We start from the raw sequence: 20,961 nt of genomic DNA, 5'->3' as shown, positions 1-20,961 counted from the left end.
GCCAACGCAGCTGCTCGCAAATATGGGAGCACAATGAATCACTCCATTGCTCACTCGTCTTTCACTCTCAATAGCACATGCCATTTCCACTCCTTTTGAATAAAAATGTATGCAGATTTGGGCAACACAAAAAGAGTTGAGCACAACTCACTTTTTACTAGTCTGGGAAGAGTTACATGTAGGGGAGAACAGGGAATTAACGTTAGGATTTCTCACTGAACATCAGCCCAGGGGTATATTTCCCAAATTGCTTTCCAACAGAGAACAAAATGGAAACCATTTGGAAAATCCACCTACCCCAGCCCCAAAATGCCTCCTCTCCACCTGGTAACCAGCACAACTCTCACCTGGGGGAGCACTGATGCCTTGAAGCGAGGAGTGAAATGCCGGTAGGAGTCCGGGCGGATGGAACATGGGGACTTGGGAGTTTTGGTGCCCTTCCTGGGTTCTGCCACACAAAGGAGAAAACGGTACCTACAGGATGCTGCTCTTGGGAAAGGTTTGAGAGCAGCACCCAGGCTGTGCCTTGCTGACATTCAGGTGCTGTGCATGTGTGAACACACACAAGGTAAAAGTCAGACTGCAGTGTCACACGTGGAATATCCTGAGCGGGAAGGGTCCCACAGGGATCATCCAGTCCAACCCTGGCCCTGCACAGACCCCCCAACAACCCCACCCTGGGCATCCCTGGCAGCGCTGTCCAAACGCTCCTGGAGCTCTGGCAGCCTCGGGGCCGTGCCCATTCCCTGGGGAGCCTGGGCAGTGCCCAGCACCCTCTGGGGGAAGAACCTTTCCCTGATCTCCAACCTGACCCTGCCCTGGCCCAGCTCCAGCCATTCCCTGGGTCAGTTCCTTTCCCACTCAGCCACACCACACTGCAAACAGCCTAAGGACACCCACACCTTGTGCTCTGGGCATCCCTGTGAAACCCCAAGCCCCACAGCTCCAGGGCTGTAACAGGAGCATCAGAGGCAGTTTTATCCTGAGGCTTTCCAACAAGTCCTGCCGGGCTGAGCACTGGCAGCTGCCTGCTCCTGGCAGGTCGCCACACACCGCTGCAGCTCCGAGGCTGTGCAGCTATTAATAGAGGCATTGGGAGCTTTAATTGCAGCTGGATTTAATGGGACGTGCCACTCTGAGATGATACTGGCTCCAGGCTGAAGACAGGCTTCTGGTGTGCCCAGAAGCAGCAGCAGGGAAAGAGCCAGAAAAACGAGCAGTTTTAGGGATCAGTGTGAGCTTCCCTCAATCCTGACTTCCCTTGGATGGTCATGCCCAGGGGAAAACTCCTGAGGAACATGTTGCAGCCTTTCACATCACAGTTCAGAGCACATGTCTGGGTCTCTCTGCACCATAATAATAATAATCTTTGTTTTTGGGGGATAGACCAAGCTGCCATGCAGGCCTGCAGCTCTGTACAAGCTGGCAATACCCTTGATTTACCATTTGCTGGATTTTCAGGAGACCTCGGGCTCTCCTGCCTCACTTTGGGCCTCACAACAGGCTCCTCCTCACTCCCATCTGATCCCACCACAAGGACTGAGGCATCTTTGTGCCTGTTTGCCACCACCCTGCTGCTGCCTGGCAGATCTTCTTCCTCCTCCTTGTCTGACTCGGAGAAAATACCTGGAGAGAAAAATCAGTGGGAAGATGGAGCCATCCATGTCCTTCAGGACCACTTCATGTGTTCCTGCCCCCTTGACTTCTGGCAGCATCATTCCCCTGCTCTGTGGAACAGTCCAGCTGTTAGGGTAGAGGGCAGAGCAGACAATTCCTATTAGGAATGACCAACGAGGTGTTTAGCTCAGTCAGAGAAGCTGTGCCAGCAGCTCAGTATGTGGAGGAGAGCAGAGCACAAAGGGGTGCTGAACCCCAGCACCTCTGGGCCTTGCCCAGCTTAGGGGAAGGAACTGCAGACTGGTCTGTCAGTCTGCCAGAAGGGATCACGGTAGGGATGGCTCCAAGGATGCTGCTGAACTAGGCAAGCTTTTCCTAAAACGAGGTCCATTTTCCCCTTTCCTGCAAGCAGTTCCTCTTACTTTGAAATCCTGCTTGGTGGACAGAGCTGATATCCAAACACGGCGGGGTGGACAGCAGTGGAAGAGGCACTGTCTGCCGAGGGGTCTCAGAGACATCCCTGGGCTTCTCCGAGCTGCTGTCTGGGAAAGGAATAGGAAAAGGCTTGGTGTCACTTCCTTCACCCCATGCTCCTCTCATCCTCTTGGATGGTAAAACCTCCGAGCTCAGTTTTTCCAGCTTCCATAGAAGCCACTTTTCTGTCTTTTAAGAAAGAGAGGGACAGAGAGAGAGGGACAATGAGGGAGAAAGAAGACAGAGGAGATGGAGGCACAGAAAGACAGAAGGCAAAAGTTGAAAACCTACCAGAAAGCCCAGAGTGGCTCTGCTCAGAACATCCCCACACCTAGGCAGACTGAGAGGTGCCAATTAATTTGAGATTGTCCTTCCGGGCTAATCAGCTGGTTTGCCCCCCACTACATGACTCCCTCAAGGAAGGAACCATCCCCCCAAATCCTTACACTATGGAAAAGCTGCCAGCACAACTCGTGGGAAGAGGCAAACTCACCTGACCTCAGCAGCAGAGTGGACGCGGGGGAACGAGCCCTGGGAAGGGGAGGAGATTGGAGTCACACAGGGATGGGGCAGGGGAAGGGGACACAGGGAAGGCACTGCCCAGCACCATTACCTGGCTGGGGATGACCTGACTGGAGGTGGAGCTAGGAAATCCCAGAGGAAGATGGCATCCCCAACGCTGATGACGTGCTGTTGGTCTGGGGTGAAGGCGACCTGGCGCACGGGCTCCGAGTGGCCGATGAACACCTGGGAGAGAGCACGCCTTGAATCCCCCACTGATGCCTTTTCGTGGTCTTAAAATCAAGAGTCATAAACAGTTAGAAGGGAAAAAGGGATTTTATCTTGGTATTTATTTTAAGGATCCTTAGGTGCACACGTCCAGGTCATATGCACCGAAATGCACCCCGCAAAATGCCCACCCCTAAAGATCTGGTATATCATTATGGGTGTTACTAATTAGCAGATCTCTCAAAGATTCCCCAATGAGAGGCTCGAGTGAGCCCCCCTCCCCCAGGAGCCTTCCCCTGGATGGTTCTATCTTGGTTTCCAGAATGTGTTCTGGAGAGGACCTTGGGGTCTGGGCCACACTGATCCCTAACTATGAAGCTTCTAAAATGTTGAGTCTCTCAGCTTGACAAACAAGTCCAAGAATGTAGGCAAAAAGCACTAAGAATACAGAAGTTGTAAAAAAGGTGTAACAGGGCTATAAAAGAAAAGGCAAAAAATCTTCATGGCATCACCACCACCACTTGTCCTCTCAGGATGGGGTTAGTCCACTCCCTGCCCTGCACAGCCAGGGTCAGCAGGAGGTCCAGAAGAGGATCTATCACACCTACAGCGCTCACACCTAAGGGCTGATCAACCCAGGGCCGACCTCCAACACACTCGTTCAGGGAAGGAAGCAAAAGCTCAAGAGTCCAAAGTCTTATCCTGCTTCTGAAGCCCTGGGTGAACCATTTTCCTCTCCATGTGGCCCTGTCCCTAACACAGAGCTATCACCTACTTCTGTCCCTTGCAGAGGGTCTCACTGGGGTGCTCTGGCAGCCCCAGCCTGTGCCCACTGCCAGGCGTTGTTACAATGTGGGAACAGGGCTGCGTTTCTCTGCTGGGCAAACTGGGACTGGGGACACTGGGCCAAGTCACACAGAGCCCATTTACTGCTCTCTTCTCCAGGGATTCAGCAATGAACAGCACCCCCTCCCCTCCCTGTGTGGGCAGTACCTGGAAGTTGATGGTGAGGCGCATCCAATAGTCCCACACTTTGATGACCTTGTCACCAGCAGTGAGCAGGTACTGGCCATCCCTGCTCAGCGCCAGGGAGGAACAGGTCAGCTTGTGCACAGGGGACACCTGAGGACAAGAAATGGCACCAGCAGACTTAGCTGAGCTGGTTCATGTCCTTATTTACACTTCAGCAAGAGAACAGCAGTGTTATAGCGTGGAAAACAAGGACAAGCTCAGGCTCACCCCGAGCACGAGCACAACTGGGATAGCTGCAGGCTTCCCACTTGTGTTTCTTTGAAGCCTGTGAGCTCCAGGAGGAGTTTTTCTCTCATTTAACCTCCCACAGAGACATGAAGTGCCCAGCCCCCACAGGAGATCTCGTGGATGAGTATCGGTGTCCTACCTCTCGCACCAATCGTCCGGTTTTTGCATCAAGCACAAGGATTTTATTGGAAGAAGTGGCTACCAGGAGCTCGCCTTGAGGCACAGGACCAAAGCAGACCTTCACTGCAGAGTCCAAGATGGCACTGTGCAAGTCAAAGGTGCTGATGTCCACCCTCAGCAGCTGTGGAACAAGGAGCCACTGAGCAAACACTGCAGGAGCCTCAGGATTGTTCCCATGCTCCTAACACGAGGCTATGGAGTCCCCTGGACCCTTCCCTTCCCACTTAACGAGGGCCTGCAGCTCCAGGCAATGCCCAGGAGAGCAGCTCATAGACAGAGGTGAAAGCTGACAGTGTCCACAGCACCTCTCCAAATTCTCCTTCTAGAGGGGAACGAAGCCAGAGGAGAAGAAACCTTGAGTCTGTTATTTCTGTCTCATGGAAGGGAACACGGGGAGCTCACGTGGGGCTGGTGCCCCACTCCCTGATCCACCTCCCCGGATGCAGCCTGTGGAATTTCCAAGGGACACCCCTGTTCCCAGGAGCGAGGGGAGTCTGCTGGGTACCTCATCGAGTGAGCAGGCCTCCACCACTGTCACGACGTACTTGGAGGGCCCCACGAAGGCCAGCAGGCGACTGTCCCCACTGACCACCAGAGTGTCCACGCCGATCCCGGCATCTCGGGCCACCACATTGCCTGGGGGACACAGTAAGAGAGTGAGGAGGAGCAAAGCCCACTCTGATGGTGCTGCTGAGCAGCAGCTGCAGCTTCTCCTGCCTCTGAGCCTGAGAAAAAAGCAGCCTGTACTGTGGGAGATGCTACAAATTTTACTTACACACTCAGAGCGTGCAGTGAACCACCTCAAAACCAAGGTTGAGATGCACAGCTTGTTGCCTGAGTAAACATGCAGCGTTTTCAAGGAGAGCAGAACAAAGTCAGAGGAATAAAATCGATTTTAGGGCTTATTTTTTAACGTTACAAGAGGCTGTGACGAGGAGCTCTGTGAGATCTCGGCTGCAGCCTGGCTGTCTGAACCCGGAGCAGAAGGAGGTTGGTGCTGAACACCACCACACTGACGTCAGTCCAGAGGGCAGAGAGACCCAGAGGTCTAAAAATCACAGAAATTACAGCAATTCTCGGTATTTATTCCACAACCATAATTCCACTGTCCTGTCCCTGGAACGTGACCAGGCAGCAAACACAGTTTCAGAGCAGAGTCACCACGTGAAGGTCCAGCTGCAGCACTGACACCAAATTTGGGTGATTTTGGACAAATTTCCTGATCTCTCCAAGGCCCTGTTCTTTCTCCTGCACACTTCCTGGGGCAGGTTCCTCCTCTTCGTGCAATATTGCACTGTATAAAAATCTGAGTTCCCTTTCCCTGCCCAAGCTTGTGTTGTCACAACTCATTCCCAAAATGTACATTAAATGTGACACTACTTTTTTCCAAACTGCCTTGCCTGTGCTCTGCCTCCAGCTCTCTACCAGCTCCATTCACCAGCATGGAGCAGCTCTGCTGCAGGCAGGATTAGGGCAACAATCCACTTTAAACAAATTAAGTTGCACATGCACAGAATGGAAAGAGTCAGGGCTTGGGCATGAATAAATCTCTGTGACTCCAGCACATTCATGAAAGCATCACACCAGCAGGATGAGAGGTTTGAAGCAGGACAGGTAGGGAAGTGCTGGCAGTCACTGGGTTTTGCTCACACAGAAGGTACAAACAGAAATCACAGAATCATTAAGGTTGGAAAAGCCCTCTAAGATCATCAAGCCCACTAAAACATGTCCCCAAGTGCCACATGAACTTCTCTCTTAAATCCCTGCAGGGATGGTGACTCCACCACTGCCCTGGGCAGCTGTGCCAGTGCCTGACCACCCTTCCCATGAAGGAATTTCCCCAATATCCAACCTAAACCTCCCCTGGCCCAGCCTGAGGCCGTTCCCTCTCCTCCTGTCCCTGTTCCCTGCGAGCAGAGCCCGACCCCCCCGGCTGCCCCCTCCTGTCAGGGACTTGTGCAGAGCCACAAGGTCCCCCCTGAGCCTCTTTTGCTCCAGCCTGAGCCCCTTTTCCAGCTCCCTCAGCCGCTCCTGGGGCTCCAGCCCCTTCCCCAGCTCCGTTCCCTTCCCTGGACTCGCTCCAGCCCCTCAGGGTCTGTCTTGTGAGGGGCCCAGAACTGTCCCAAGGACTGGAGGTGCCCCAGCAGTGCCCAGGGCAGGGGGAAATGACAAAGCTCAGAAGGTTCACTGGGAAATATCTCTCCAAGCAGGCTGAGTTTGGGTTGGCTCTGGTCTCACGATATCTGTGCTAATAAAAAAAAGAAGAAAGGCAACCCCAACCCCAGAGTCTTACCCAGGACTCTCAGGACTTGGGTTTTCTGGGCCACAAAGCTGTACAGAGCCAGAGTTCCCTGTAAGCAGGAGCTGAACATCAAATTGCCATCTGGAGAGAAGGTCAGCCCGGTGATCGCGGCGCGGTGCTGCCTGAAAGAGGGCAGAAAACATGGAAAACAGGAAGAGAAACAGGAACCACAGACAGAGGGAACAGTGGTGATGTTGAGTGTAACACGGTGAAGAACCCAGGAGAATAAAATGACCAGGAACAGAGCAGGGCCCCACTGTGCTCACTCCTGCAGCATCCCAGGACAACCAACACCCCAACTTGTCGGAAAACCGAGCAACAAGCGCAGTGCTCCAGCCTGGATGGAACCTGCTCCCTCTCCCTTTGGAGCATCCTCCAAATCCCACACTGGGGCTCACAAGGGCTCCCTGCCCAGCTGCTCTCTAGGACAAGCTCTTTCCTACTGCTGTCCACTGGGAAGTCACAAAGAAAGCCCTCATGGCTTTCACCACCCAGAGCCTCGGCACAGCGGGATCTGCCCGAAACCCACCCAGCTGGGACCTGAGGCTTGTTGAGCTCCATGATTATCACTGTGGTTCTGTCTCATCACCAGGACACCCAGTTAGACCCAGTGTAGCTCCCAGTTCACTCACTTGTGCTCCAGCAGGAGGTCAGAGGCAGCCAGGTTGAAGGTCCGCACCACCCCGCTGTCGAAGCCACAGGCCAGGATCTTCCAGGAGGGGTGGAAGGCCACGGTACACGGAGTTTCCTCTGCAGCTGAAAAGTCATAGAGCTGCAGGGAAGAGACAGCACGGGCATGAAGCTGGAGAGAACTGGAGCTGCAGCTGGGCCCAACAACTGGGCAGCCTCACATCTCCACCATGAGCATGTCGCTGCTCCTGCCTGCATGGATCCAAAGCCCAGTGAAATCCTGGGTCTTTGGGCATTTAGGTAAAGCCCTTGGGTGCTATGGTTTGTGCTAAAAAGAAATATTCAAAAGATGGAGGAGAAGAAAATAGTTTTGTCTAACAACGCCTCAGAACTCTGTACTTCCAAAGGGTCTCTTGCCCACGGTACCTCTCATGCTTCAGGGAGGGCTCTTGAACTGTGGAGCTTTGATAATTGGACCAAACAGAGACCAGGGAGACTCTTAATAAACAGCAGACACCTCCTGCCTCTTGTCTCACCCACCTGCTGCATGGAGGTGAGGTCCCACACTCGGATGGTGTTGTCCTGGGACACTGTTGCTATCAGCTTCCACCTCCCCTCCACCGAGAATCCCAGCACAGAGTCCTTGTGAGAGCGCATCAGGGTGTTGTAGTCCCGGGCCTGGATATCCAGGTAGCCCAGATTCCCAGTAGCTGTCGTGGACAGGACTTTGTGGCCATCTGGGCTGATGCAGACAGAACTCACTGGAGCCTCATGCTCTGGGGAAAGACAGGAGTCAACAAATCCTCTTGGAATACAGCTACAGATCCACATTTAGGAAAGAAATGCCCACAGGAATGAGCAGCCCATGACCTGGAGACTGAACACTTGCAGGTGTGAGTGTAGTGACAGGTTAGAGAGATTAGTCTCTGCCCTTCCTAACGTCCCTGGGCTCTGCTGTAATGGTGATTGTTTCAAAAACAATCAAAACAATCAAGAACTGCTTGACTTCTCCCCTAATTTTTCACAGACAGATGAGCTGTGGCTACAAGGGCACAGAAATCAAGATGGAAAGTCTGTTCTCTCCCAGGAGATCCTGCCTTTCTCCCATGAGTTACAATAAAAAACATGAATAATTGCCACTGGAGACTTCCAAGGCAGTCAGGCCTGGAGACAGCACACATAACACATGCCCTCACTGATGAGGATTGCTGTGGGAGCTGTGGCAGTGGAGCTCTGGATCTGCAGCAGGAGACACACCCCCACCTCTACCCACCTGCCTCTAAGACAGCAGCTGAGAAGTCCAGTGGCCACAGCCTCACGTAGCCATCCTCTGATCCCGTGGCACAGAAGGTCAAGGACATGCTGATACTGTTTATAGCGATCCCAGGGCCTGGAAACCCAAAAAACAACACCTCCTTATACAGATGGAACAAGAAAACTCAACCTAAGAGGGGGCCCATCCCAGAGCTGAGTCTGGTAGTCCACCCACACCCAGCTGGAGCCTGAGGAGGAGGCAGGAATCCCAGAGTGACTGACAGAACAGGCTGAAGGGTCTCAGCCAGCCCTTCTCAGGGCTCAAAACTCCTCTTTACCACTGTGAAACTCTTGCCAGGCACAGAAAATTCCTACCCCTGCCATATTTTTGCCTCAGACAGGATCCTGTAGCAAAGGATATCCCAGATTAACTGCCCAAGATACAAACCCTTTCATTTCCATATCCCAAATCCTCTCTGCAGGAGGGAGATACAGATCCACAAACTGGCAGGTTTTGGTTCGTAGAATCATTAAGGTTGGAAAACCTCATTGAGTCCAACCACGATCCCACCACCAGCCCATGTCCCCAAGTGCCACATCCACAGGTTCTTTGAATGTTTTACAGGGATGAAATGGGCAGCTTGCTCCAATGCCTCAGCACACTTTCAGTGAAGAAATTTCCCCCAATATCCAACCTAAATTCAGGTATAAACACCATAACTCAGAGCCAGGAAGCACCAAGGACTTTGTTTCCTCTCCCCTCCAGTCCCTTTCTTGCCCTTGAAGTGAGAACTGCAATAACACACCTCTCATAGGCCACGTTATAGATTAATTAGCTCAATTTGCCAAAGCAAACTATGCACTAAGTTTTAAGATATCAGAGGAATCACACTTGAAAGTGAATTCTTCCCGCTGTTCAAGTTAATGGAAGAGCTGAAAGTTGGTCTAATGTACAGCAACAAAGATTCCCCAAACACTCTGCACACCAGCTGAATAATGAAAAAATCCCCAAATTCATCTTTTTCCTTGGTCTTAGTTCTTTTTCCATCTCTCCATTAAGCCTCCCATCAGCAAATGAAGACCTTGTTTCATGTTTCTAAAAGTAGTTTTTCTCTGAAAGTGCAATCAGCATTTAAAATGCTCAAATCTTTCTTAAAATGATACTTTGCTGTACTAAGGAAGATTATTTGCAGTCCTTAAGAGGCAAATAGCAATGATCTAATCAACCCCAAAATAATCCTTCAGCAGTAGGTAAAGAGCTGGTTGGTTTGAGCAGAGAGCTGATTTCTGACCCTGATGGTGGTGGAGGTGGTCCCTGCTTGGTTTTCCCCCTGTCCCTGCCTGCAGGTGCTCTCACCTGAGCTGTTCCCTGCTCCTGCTCCCACCTGAGCCATTCCCTGCCTGCTCCTGCTCCCACCTGAGCCATTCCCTGCCTGCTCCCTGCTCCTGCTCCCACCTCAGCTGTTCTCTGCCTGCTCCTGCTCCAACCTGTTCCCTGCTCCTGCTCCCACCTGAGCTGCTCCCTGCTCCTGCTCCTGCTCCACCTGAGCCATTCCCTGCCTGCTCCTACTCCCACCTGAGCTGTTCCCTGCTCCTACTCCCACCTGAGCTGTTCCCTGCCTGCTCCTGCTCCCACCTGAGCCGCTCCCTGCCTGCTCCTGCCCATTCCCTTGGGGCTGTGCAGGCAGCAGGCGCCGTGCACTCTGCACACAGACGTTCTTGTAGTCCACCTCCAGCACATGGCCACTCCTGCTGCACACAAAGCTGTAAAAAAACAAAACAGAACAGGAGAGAGACTTGCTTTTAGTAAAAAACCAGCCTGGTTTACCTGTTCAACTGGTTTGTGTAAAGCAATCCTGGCTCACAGTAATAAAAGAGGTCAACAAGGTGTCCAAGTGCTCCATGTGCTACCCCACACATACCCAAGGAAGTCAGAGTTCCCAATTTGGTTTCCTGACTCTTTAGAACAGAAATTAGCAGAAGAGCTAAAAGCTTCCCATAAACTCCAGGAAGGAGCCTCCCTCTGCCACAGGCTGGCTGAGCTGACAGCTCTGTCTTTGTGAGACTATATATGGTGGCAACAAAGGTCTGGCTTTGATGATTAAAATAAAACAACAAAGTGTGTGACTGTATGCAAGAGGATGTGTATCAGGCTCCTCCCACTGCCCCAGGAATCCAACAGAGAGCTTCAGGTGAGGAGACAGTCACTAAATACGGCAGAACAGCAGCACGGCAAGAGGAAAGAAACTGTTCTGCAAGCAGCCAAATCCCTCTTGGGAGATGCCATGTGCTGAGTGGGGAGAGGCTCTCCCAGCTCCAGAAGGCAGCTGTATTTTGAGGGAGAACCCCAGCAAAGTGCCGTGGTAGAGAGGGAAGGTGAATGCTAAGCAGGGAAAGCTGCAGAGCTCCCTCCTGCCAGGCTGCCCAGGCCAGGTGACAGCGCCAGTCCCTTACAGCGCGCGCTCCTCCGGCTCCCGCTCGGGCCCCTCCTCGAAGGCCAGGTCGGTGAAGTCCAGGGAGTGGTACTCGCCCAGGCTGACGGGACACGAGCGCAGGGCTCCGCTCCGCACGCGCCACAGCCTGATGTTGTCCCGGCCACACGACACCATCCTGTCCCGGGAGACACAGCCTGAGCACCAGGGCAGGGCTCCCCAGGCCCCTGGGGGAAGGGCAGCGTCCCAAGGGCCACTGACAGTGAGGACTGAGAACAGGAATGGCAACCAGATGGCTGCAGCACCACAATTCCCCCCCAGCCATGCCACAGTTACGGAATAAAAGTGGTTTGGGGTGAAGGGACCTTAAAGCTCATCTTGTTCCACCCCCTGCCATGGCAGGGACACCTTCCACTGTCCCAGGCTGCTCCAAGCCCCAATGTCCAGCCTGGCCTTGGACACTGCCAGGGATCCAGGGGCAGCCCCAGCTGCTCTGGGCACCCTGTGCCAGGGCCTGCCCACCCTCCCAGGGAACAATTCCTTCCCAGTGTCTAAGATTCAATACCTTTGATTTCTTTTCTTGGCACGCTACCTGGTATCATCAAAGAAAGCAATCTTCATGGCCTGGATGTCCACATCTGTGTGTGCTTTGGCCAGCACAGTCACACCTCCACCGCGGGTCGCCTGAGCAGTGTTCCACACCACCACCATCTGAAGCAAGAAAATACGATGGGAGAGCTGCTCAGAACCTTGGCAGCAGAAGAGGTTTTCATCCCACAGCTGCTCCAGAGCTGGGCACAAAGTACTGATAACAGAGCTGGAGCAGGGAAATAAAACCCATCGCACAGAGGGTTTAGGACAGTCCAACAGCTTTGCAAAGCTTCATGGCAATATCCTTGTCTGCAATCCATAATTAGAGGTTCTAAATCCCAGGGCTGCCTGGCAACAGGACTCAGACTTGGAAAGGAAATCCACAGAGCAGTGGGAACTCTGCCTGCTGGGACAGAGGAGCTGTCCCAGGGCTGAGGGAGCGGGAGGGCAGCACGTGCCCACTGCTCCAGCGCAGGTCTGTGTGCCCTCAGTGCCCATCACCAGGGGCAAGAGTCAAACCCTCTGCCTAAAGCACAGGATGCCTGAGGAAATGCAGGAGGATGCTCTGCATTCCAGAACAGTGTTAAAACCAAACCCAGCATCACCTCAGAGACTGGGATGGGCTGTGGCAGCACCCTGGGAGAGGTGCTCCCCCAGCACCCCCATTCTCCCACTGCGCTTTCACCCCACTGATCCCACCTCCCCAGCTCCCCCACGGATCACAGAACGCTGCCACATGCTGGGAAAAGCACGGAGCACTGTGTGGTTTTTCCTTCACTTAGTGACGGCACAGCTAATTGCTGATGGTCGTCACTAAAGGATGAAAACAGTGGATGAAAAACAGTTCCACTGACAAAACCAAACCCCCAGTCCCATGGAACAAGTTTATTTTTGACTGCTACACGTGGGATCTGCGTCATCCCCAGCTACAAAGGTGGGCGGCAGCTCCAGTGCCCAGCATCCCTTCCCACAGTGATGCCTGGAGCTGAAGATTTCACCTCACATCTTGCCCCGAACTCTATTAAAATAAAGATATAATCCCATCACCCTGCCTGGGTCCTAGCTGGGACCACTCCAGGGACAGAACAGGCCCAAAGCACAACCCCACCAGGTCTCTCTGGCTGCTGCCAAAAGGATTTGTTGCTTGCAGCTGAGGAACACCCACAAGCATCAGGGAGAGGGAAAGCATTCTCTAGGCAGCTAACAAGAAAGGGATGTGCCCCAAGAACATGTCTAGGAAAGCCCAGAGCAGAGGTTTGCCTGGAAAATACCTACAGAATCTGGAAGAACAGCTCTCTCAGGGAAACCTCCCAGTCCCAGGGTCAGCTCTCACCGTTTTGCTGTGCACGTCCTTCCCGACGCCACACAGAACAGCTCCGCTGTGGGAAAAGCTGTAAGAAGAGAGACCTGGTGAAGAACAGCTCCTTGTACCCTGAGTTCATCCCCACGGGGCATAAAAGGGGGACAAGTTGTGGGGATAGGGAGACAGCAAGACCTGAAGGGAGAAGCTCAGGAGAGAGCCGACAGCATATCCAGGCCAGCTGCCAGCAGGTCTCGGTGACAAACACAGGCAGCTGTAACTCATCCCTGGTTTATCATGCAGGAATAGCGCAGAAAAGCTGCCGTGCCGCAACGCTGAACACACCCCTGCCCCCACCAACACCCACCTGAGGGACACGAGGGACTGCAGGTAGGTTTTGAAGAGGCAGAGGCAGGTTCCTGTGGGGAAGTCCCAGAGGCGCCCCACGCCACGGGGCCCGGCCTGTGCCGAGGCCAGCAAGGTGCTGCTCCCGCTGAACGCCAGCACCGACACCTGCGGGAAGCAGTGGCACAGAGGATCCCAGCAGAGCTGGCACCAGGCTGCAAGGACGGGGCTGCCATCAGGGCTTGCAAGGGTTACACTCTCACCTTGTCTGTGTGGCCAAGGAAGAACCTCTGCTCGCCAGTCTTGAGGAGCAGGGCAACGATGACGGCGTGGCAGGGGTACACCACGGCCGTGCTGTCCCGCGTCCACAGCGCCTGCAGCACCGAGACAGGGGGGACATGGCTCCAGAACCGCCCCACAGCCCTGGCACAGAGTTCTTTCCCAGTCCTGGAAGTGTTCAAGGCCAGGTTGGATGGGGTGTGGAACAGCCTGGGCTAGTGGGAGGTGGCCTGGCCCATGGCAGGGGTGGACGTGGATGGGCTTTAAGGTCCCTTCCCTACTATCAAACAGCAGATCCAAGGAAAATGACATTGCTGGCAGAGCTTTGAGCTGACTGAACCAAACCAACCCTTCCTTTACCCTAAAACAGACCACAAGCAAGGCCCAGTGTGCCATGGAAACAATCCAAAACACAGCCCTTCCTTTCCAGCCTCCAACAAAGCAGCACCAGTTTTAATGTGTTAAAAAGATGAGAAATTTAGTGAAGGGTCTGGAGCACAAGTCTGATGAGAAGCAGCTGGGGGGGCTCAGCCTGGACCTTCTGGGTCTGCACAGCTCCCTGACAGGAGGGGGCAGCCGGGGGGGGGGGGGGGCGGGCTCTGCTGCCAGGGAACAGGGACAGGAGGAGAGGGAATGGCCTCAGGCTGGGCCAGGGGAGGTTTAGGTTGGATATTGGGGAAATTCCTTCATGGGAAGGGTGGTCAGGCACTGGCACAGCTGCCCAGGGCAGTGCTGGGGTCACCACCCCTGGGGGGATTCAAAACCTGTGTGGATGTGGCACTTGGGGACAGGGGTCAGTGGTGGACCCGGGAATCCTGGGGAAACAGCTGGAATTGATGACCTCAGGGGGCTTTTCCATCCTATGATTCTATCTAAAGGGCCCCATAATTTTTAATTGACCATCCTAACAGCAGAGGAGTTGTGCACAGATGCTCAGGCCCATCCACTTTGGGATCATTTTCCACATCAAGCAGTGCCACGCTCAGCTGCATTTCACGCCTCCAAAACATCCATATCCTGGCCACACAATGACACATCAACTCCCCAGATCATCCAAGCCACTGACCCATTTGGTGCTGCAGCCTCCAAAGCCAATAATTGTTTTCAGCTTCAGGATGGGATCCGGTACAAGCCCCTGGAAAAGAAAACAAGACAGCACCATCATGCTTAGAGCCAGGCTGGGGTCCTCCTCCATGGGGCACCCCAGCCCCAGTGCTCAGCTCTCTCTGAAGCACAGAGGCAGCTTTGGGTTTCTCCTGTCAGAGGGGAAAGCTTTAAAGCACTGAACCCAGCAGAGTCAAGCCTGGCAGGCAGGCAGGAGCTGGGGTTTCTGAGTTAAGCCCATTCAGCCCCAGCGATGCCCAGAGACCCAGGGCCACTGTGGGAATCCCAGGTTAGAAGGGACCTTAAAGCTCATCCACTTCCACCCCCCTGCCATGGACAGGGACACCTTCCACTGTCCCAGCTTGCTCCAAGCTCTGTCCAATCTGGCCTTGGACACTTCCAGGGCTGTCCTACAGGCCATGGCTCACCTGTGGGATGGCATAAGGGCCAGAGCCCTTCCTGTATGCACCTGGGCAAACCTGGGGCTTAAGGTCAGCACATCTGAACACAGAGTCCCTCTTTCAAGGCAAGTAGGTGCTGGTGGGGGAAGAGCTGCTAGTCAGAAAGAGGCATCTTTTGGACTCCCTAAGTTTAACTGAAACTCCCAGTGCAAACCTTACATTCCCTCTCTCACTTCATTAGAAATAAACACCCCAAAGCCACCTTGTGACCCTCCAGAACGTCACACACCTCCTCTGAGCCAGGGACAGCTCGGGTTGTCTGTCCCCTCCTCTGACGAGCATAGACATGGATGCCACCATCGCTGAGTGGCAGTGGCTGGCTCGTGTCCCCCGCACTGTGCAGCCTCTGCTTCTCCTCCAGCACGGGGTCTCCAGCAGGCACAGCTCTCAGAGGCCCTGGGACTGCCAGGTGAACCTCAGGGATGCTTCCCGTGATTACAGGACAGCGATGTGGCACCTGAGAATGAGGAAAGCCTCAGACAGAGCTCAGTTCTCCTCCCAGTGCCCTCCACCTGCCCAGGGGCAGAGACAGGGAGACACCCACGTCTGTCCTGAGGGCTCTTCACAGCAACACAAATGAGGAGAAAAAAATGTGGAGGTCTCCCTGTGGGTACCTGGCTTTGGCCAGGCTGCTAAGCAGCTGCTCTCCTTATGCTCCCAGTATTGTCTGTGCACAGTTCATCTCCTCCAGACAGCAAACCAGAGCCTCGTCCAAACGCTCCTGGAGCTCAGGCAGGTTTGGGACCACTGCCCTGGTGAGCCTGTTCAGTGCCTGGCCACCCTCTGGGGGAAGAACCTTTACCTAATATCCATTAAAACCTGCCCTGGCACAGCTCCAGCTGTTCCCTGGGTCCTGTCCGTGTCACAGAGAGCAGAGATGGGAGCTGCCCCTTGGGAGGAGCTGCAGCCCCTGATGAGATCTGACCTCAGTCTACTTTTGTCCATCTGATCAAACCAAGTGACTGCTGCACCTCGTACTCTTCCCCTCCAGATCCTTCACCATCTTCATGGCCATCCTTTGGGCACCCTCTAATAAGGGAGGTTGTGCTCCTCACTTCCTCCCTCTGCACAGCATGAGGATGGCTTCCCCCAGTCCCTCTCCAAACACCCACACTGGTAAGCCAATATGGACCCCAGCCCCCACATCACCCCCAGTGGGGAAGGGGAAACCAGGATGAGGACAGCTGGCTGCAGTCCCAGCAATCCCAGCTCCAGGCACTGTTCTGCTCCCTGAGGGCACTGATCACATTCCTTAGTTTCCAGACCTCTTCCTATCTGTAACTTGAAGCCACACCGATCTGCTGCCTCCACAGAGACAGGGAGGATGGATGTCTGGAGATTTCGAGGTACTTGGCACATCTCCTGTCTCTGTGCTGCACCACACTGAACCCCCAGGCAGGAACTGCAGGGCTGTGGTCACCAGACCGTGCCCGGAGAAGCTGCCAATGACAACGAGCAGTTTCTACACCTTAAATTAAGACACAGATGCAGGGAAAAGCTGCATGGGAAGCAGGAAGGAAGGAGCACTTACAGCTTTGGGACTGGTTATGTGATGGACGAGGGACAGGCGGTCACAGACTGCTCTGGAGAGCGTCACCGGCTGGGTCAGCGGGCGGCCGGGCTCCTCCAGGACCTGGTCACCTGGGCAACACAAGGAGCAGGTCGAGCTCTTTTGGAAACCCAGGGCACCACCCTGGAGTGGCACAGCCTTGGCTGCTGTCCCTGGCACTCCCACCTGCCACAGGACTTGGGAAGCTCTTCCGGATGCAGTTGCACGGCACCTTAGACCCCTCAGATGGGAACCTGAGCAGAACCAGAGGAGGGCACTGTGTAATTTGGATACCGCAGTGGCACCTGAGAACATCACTTGGTACCTCAGCCTGGCACAGAGCCTCTTCACTGTCTCCTATAAGATCCCCCCTTTTGCCCCATGGTGCCCCAAATAAAGGGGTACCAAAGGCAGAAGACACTAAGGGTGTGTTTGTTAACAACACCAAAATGCCCCCTGGAGCCCCAGGTTCACCTGGATCTGTCATTCCTTAAGTGGCACTACCCATCCTGCCCTTCCCTGGGGCGTGGGGAGCTCTGGGAGCTGCAGTGGCATGGGGAGCAGCCATACCTGATGTAGTCATAGAGGTCGTGCCAATTCTCCCCCTTGGGCACAGGGAAGGCCAATTCCCGGGGCATGGGAGCGACCCCGCAGCTGGACAGGTCACGGAGCCGGGCCTCGGAGAATGTCACACCTGGCAGCACAGGGACACACACACACACAGTGAGCTCTGCAGGCCCAGGCAGCTGCCTGAAATCCCATTCCCTGTGGGATACCGGCACAAACCACTTCCCACCCGAGAAACAAAGATCACAAGCCTGAGGTTTGCAACAAACACACCGTGCTCAGGTGTATTCCTGTAACTCTCAACCTCCAAAGAAGAGCCCAGAGCATAAACCCTTGGATTTCAGTAATAAACCCCCAGGCCCAAGATTCATGTAATTTCTCTTCACTGACTCAGCAGTTGCACATGATTTCTCTTAAGGCTCATAGGCCGTTTTCTTATTTCCTCTGTGTATTTTTAAATTTAGGAAAGTGAAACAAGAAAGGTTTCAGGAAAGATACAATAAGTTCTCAGGAATTTCAAAGCAGCCCCTATAACTTCTTCCTCACTGATGCTTCCCAGCAGGCCAGGCAGTTCAGACAGAATTCCAGCATGAAAAACGAAAGACAGAAAACAAAGGGTTTGACCAAAGTACCTCTGCCACACTGAGCAGGTGGATAAAAAAAGCAGGTTGGAAGATTTTTGACACAAAAAAAGCACAGGCTCTTGCAGCAGATAAAAGCACAAGTCTTGCAGAAGTGAGGCTTGATGGCACCTTTCACTTTTACCCCTGAAAAAAATTTCTAACCTTAGAAAGATATTTAACTTTGCTCTTTTTGTTCGCTTTTACAGCTGGAAAATGAGAGGATACTTTCTTCCAGAGTTTGGGACACTGTACTCCATTCCATATTTCCTTCCAGTGCCTAAAGGGGCTCCAAGAGACGTAGGGAGGGATTTTGGACAAGACCCTGGAGTGACAGGACAAAGGGGAATGGCTTCCCACTGCCAGAGGGCAGGGATGGATGGGATATTGGGAAGGAATTGCTCCCTGCGAGGGTGGGCAGGCCCTGGCACAGGGTGCCCAGAGAAGCTGTGGCTGCCCCATCCCTGGAAGTATCCAAGGCCAGGTTGGACGGGGCTTGGAGCACCCTGGGACAGTGGAAGGTGTCCCTGCCTGGGTGGAAACTGAACGTTGTACAAGTATTTTGCCCTTTCTTATCCTATCATAGAGCACCAGCAGCCCAGTGCTCTGCCAGGGCTGCAAACTCAGCTTTGAAAACCCACGGGCTCCCCCAGGCTGGGCTGGAGCCTCAGGAGAAAGCAGAGACCACCCTGAGCTCTGGGCTCCTCACCTGGCTCAAAGAGCAGGTCGCTGGTGCAGAGGTTTTTCACGAGCAGGTTGGAGCAGAGTTTGACCCCCCTGAGGTGGCTATACCTGCGGTTCAGGTACAGGCCCAGGATGGAGGGCAGGTCCAGCACCAGGCACGTCCAGCGCACATCAGCCGGGGCTGCTCCGGTGGCACCTGGGGAGGAGAGGACAGGTGGGAAAAGGGAGGCTGGGAAAGAGGCTACAGACATGGACCTTGCTGGATGGGAGACACAAGATCCACAGGGTTCAGTGTAAAGTATTTACCAGGCAAGATTCCCACCAGGCCTTTGCCAAGTGGGAGATGGGAGAACATGTCTTGTAGGCTCAGGGGTGGGGAAGGACAGACAAGCATCCCACCACCTCCATGGGCTCATGCCTGGCCTGACACTGCACCCCACTGTTAGGGAGAACAGGGATAGGGGACAGCCCAACCAGGAGCTACAGCTCTGACCTGGCTGCAGAGGGGCTCCTGCTCAGGCCCACCACTGTTACCATGAAATCCTGGAATGGTTTGGGTTGGGAGGGACAACCTTAAAACCCATCTCATTCCATCCCCCTGCTATGGGCAGGGACATCTTCCACTAGCCCAGGTTGCTCCATGCCCCATCCCGGCCTTGGACACTCCCAGGGATCCAGGAGCAGCCATAGCTTCTCTTCAAACGCACTGAGTCAACCTGAGAACTCAGCTTGCTTTCTAACAGTTTATTTTGGTGGTGATGTGCCCGCCCAGCCCCAGCACACAGCTCCTCACCCCGCCGGGCCGTGCCCCCGTTGGCTGCTCCGCAGACGAAGGGGAACTGCAGCCAGGTGGCCGTGGACTTGAATTCCTTGAAGAGGTTGGAGAAGGAGATGCGAACCACCTGGTTATCCTGGGAAGAGACACACACATGGAGCTTTAGTCACCCTGGTGGCTTCGGCAGGGAAGTGCTGCAGAGGAGAAGGTATGTGGCCCTGCCTCCTGTCCCCTCCACGTCCCCTGTCCCCAGTGGAGATGGCACCAGGATGGAAACCATCTCCAGCCGGGGGTGACCCACCAGCAGCAAAGAGCAGCCAAGTCCTGCAGCCCCCGAGCCCACCAGTGCCATCCCCAGTCCTTCCATCAGCCACGATGGCAGTTAAAGAGGCCACCCTGTGTCACGGACCTCGGTGGTGACATCCAGGTGCACGAGGAAGTGCTTGCGGGGCAGGGGCCTGAAGAGCAGGTAGAGGTAGCGCCCGGTCAGCCCCAGGGACTGTGTCCCTGCCCGTGGCAGCTGCAGGTAGCTGCTGGCTGGGTTGGAGCCTCTGATCCGGTAGATTGTTCCCTTCAGCCTTGTGTCCTTTGGAAACCAGGGAAAGATGGGGGATGGGTCAGCACCGCCCACCCTTGGCCAGTGCCCCCCGCCCCGTGGTGCCGGTGCCCCCGTTACCGTGAGGGCGGCCACGTCCCCCTCCTTGGCAGAGCGTTTCCACTCCTCCACACGGAAGTGCTTGAAGATGTTCAGGTATGGACGCTGCCAGGCTGCCGGCACCGGGATCATCGGAGGGACGGAACCCCAGCCTGGACGCCCCCCCACTGCCCCCTGTATGGCCCGAGGTCCCCTGCCCCGTTAGCACCCCACTGTCTGCATGTCCTGAGTCTCCCCAGCCTCAGTGACAACCTCGTGATGCAAGCCTGGTGACACCCCCATTATCTCTGTACCCCAATTCCCCCCAGCCCTGGTGACAACCCCAAGCCCCAGTGTCCTGCTGAGAATCCCATTCCTCACCTCCTCCAGCCCCAGGAATGCCCCTGGTACCTGCAAGCCCCGAGCTCCTCCAGTCCCAGTGACATCCCCACCACCTCCACACTGTGACCCTGCAGCCCCGGTGTTGTCTCCGTGCCCCGAGCATGGTGACAGACCTGGTAACTCCATGTTCGAAGCCTCCCCAGCCCTGGTGGCACCCCGTTAACTCCACGTCCAGAGCCCCCATGCCTCGAGCCCCCCATGCCCAGTGACACCCTGGAATCTCTGTGTATGGAGCCCCCCAGATCCAGAGATGCCCCTGTGCCCGGTGACACCCTCGTTACCCCCATACTCCGAACCCTCCATGCCTGGTGACAGTGCCCCGAGCCCCTCGGCCCCAGTGACGCTCCTGTTACTCCCACGCTCTGAGCCCAAACTCCAACCAACCCCAGCACGACTGACATCCCTTTTACCACCACGCTCCACACCCACAAGGCCCCCAGGCCCGGTACCCCCGTGCTCCCCCATTCCCAGAGCCCACCCCCCCTTCCGGTGACGCCCCCGGTATCCCCGTGCTCTGAACTCCGCCGGAGCACCCCCATTCCCGGTGACACTCCGGGTACCGCCGTGCTCCCAACTCTCATACCCGGTGATGCCTCGGGTCCCTCCATCCCCACTCACACCCCATGTCCCCCCATTCCCGCTCACACCCCCATTACCCCGTGCTGCCCCCGTGTCCCCCAGCCCCGCTCACACCCTCATTATCCCGTGCTGCCCCCGTGTCCCCCAGCCCCGCTCACACCCTCATTATCCCGTGCTGCCCCCGTGTCCCCCA

The 20,961-nt window shown here is 54.9% G+C and overlaps 1 protein-coding gene across 2 annotated transcripts in view; it reads right to left on the bottom strand.

The window, feature by feature from the left end:
* The window catches only part of LOC121668839 (mitochondrial Rho GTPase 2), a 45,450-nt gene extending 24,815 nt beyond the window's left edge, over positions 1–20,635 (bottom strand). Inside the window, exons 1-27 of one of the 2 annotated variants that reach the window (XM_042037033.1) lie at positions 19,830–20,635; positions 19,563–19,739; positions 19,172–19,289; positions 18,404–18,574; positions 17,078–17,201; positions 16,694–16,761; positions 16,490–16,599; positions 15,188–15,415; positions 14,460–14,528; positions 13,378–13,488; positions 13,137–13,282; positions 12,803–12,860; positions 11,471–11,589; positions 10,901–11,056; positions 10,083–10,210; positions 8,466–8,582; positions 7,733–7,968; positions 7,195–7,334; positions 6,554–6,684; positions 4,766–4,896; positions 4,220–4,381; positions 3,814–3,942; positions 2,705–2,838; positions 2,585–2,622; positions 2,040–2,159; positions 1,444–1,626; positions 348–448 (exon numbers count right to left, since the gene is read on the bottom strand). In XM_042037033.1, coding sequence (XP_041892967.1) covers positions 348–448; positions 1,444–1,626; positions 2,040–2,159; positions 2,585–2,622; positions 2,705–2,838; positions 3,814–3,942; positions 4,220–4,381; positions 4,766–4,896; positions 6,554–6,684; positions 7,195–7,334; positions 7,733–7,968; positions 8,466–8,582; positions 10,083–10,210; positions 10,901–11,056; positions 11,471–11,589; positions 12,803–12,860; positions 13,137–13,282; positions 13,378–13,488; positions 14,460–14,528; positions 15,188–15,415; positions 16,490–16,599; positions 16,694–16,761; positions 17,078–17,201; positions 18,404–18,574; positions 19,172–19,289; positions 19,563–19,739; positions 19,830–19,940 — 3,516 coding nt within the window. In that variant the 5' untranslated portion in view covers positions 19,941–20,635. The remainder of the gene's footprint in view (positions 1–347; positions 449–1,443; positions 1,627–2,039; positions 2,160–2,584; positions 2,623–2,704; positions 2,839–3,813; positions 3,943–4,219; positions 4,382–4,765; positions 4,897–6,553; positions 6,685–7,194; positions 7,335–7,732; positions 7,969–8,465; positions 8,583–10,082; positions 10,211–10,900; positions 11,057–11,470; positions 11,590–12,802; positions 12,861–13,136; positions 13,283–13,377; positions 13,489–14,459; positions 14,529–15,187; positions 15,416–16,489; positions 16,600–16,693; positions 16,762–17,077; positions 17,202–18,403; positions 18,575–19,171; positions 19,290–19,562; positions 19,740–19,829) is intronic. The other variant, XM_042037036.1, reaches the window with a different exon arrangement.
* Between the last annotated feature and the right edge of the window lie 326 nt (positions 20,636–20,961).

Source organism: Corvus kubaryi, unplaced genomic scaffold (assembly GCF_017639235.1).
Source record: "Corvus kubaryi isolate FWS band 111438036 unplaced genomic scaffold, C.kubaryi_AGA036_p1.0 37387, whole genome shotgun sequence".
In the NCBI taxonomy this organism is placed as follows: domain Eukaryota; kingdom Metazoa; phylum Chordata; class Aves; order Passeriformes; family Corvidae; genus Corvus; species Corvus kubaryi.
Note: the sequence above shows the minus strand (reverse complement) of the source record. Positions and strands in the feature narration are given on the sequence as shown.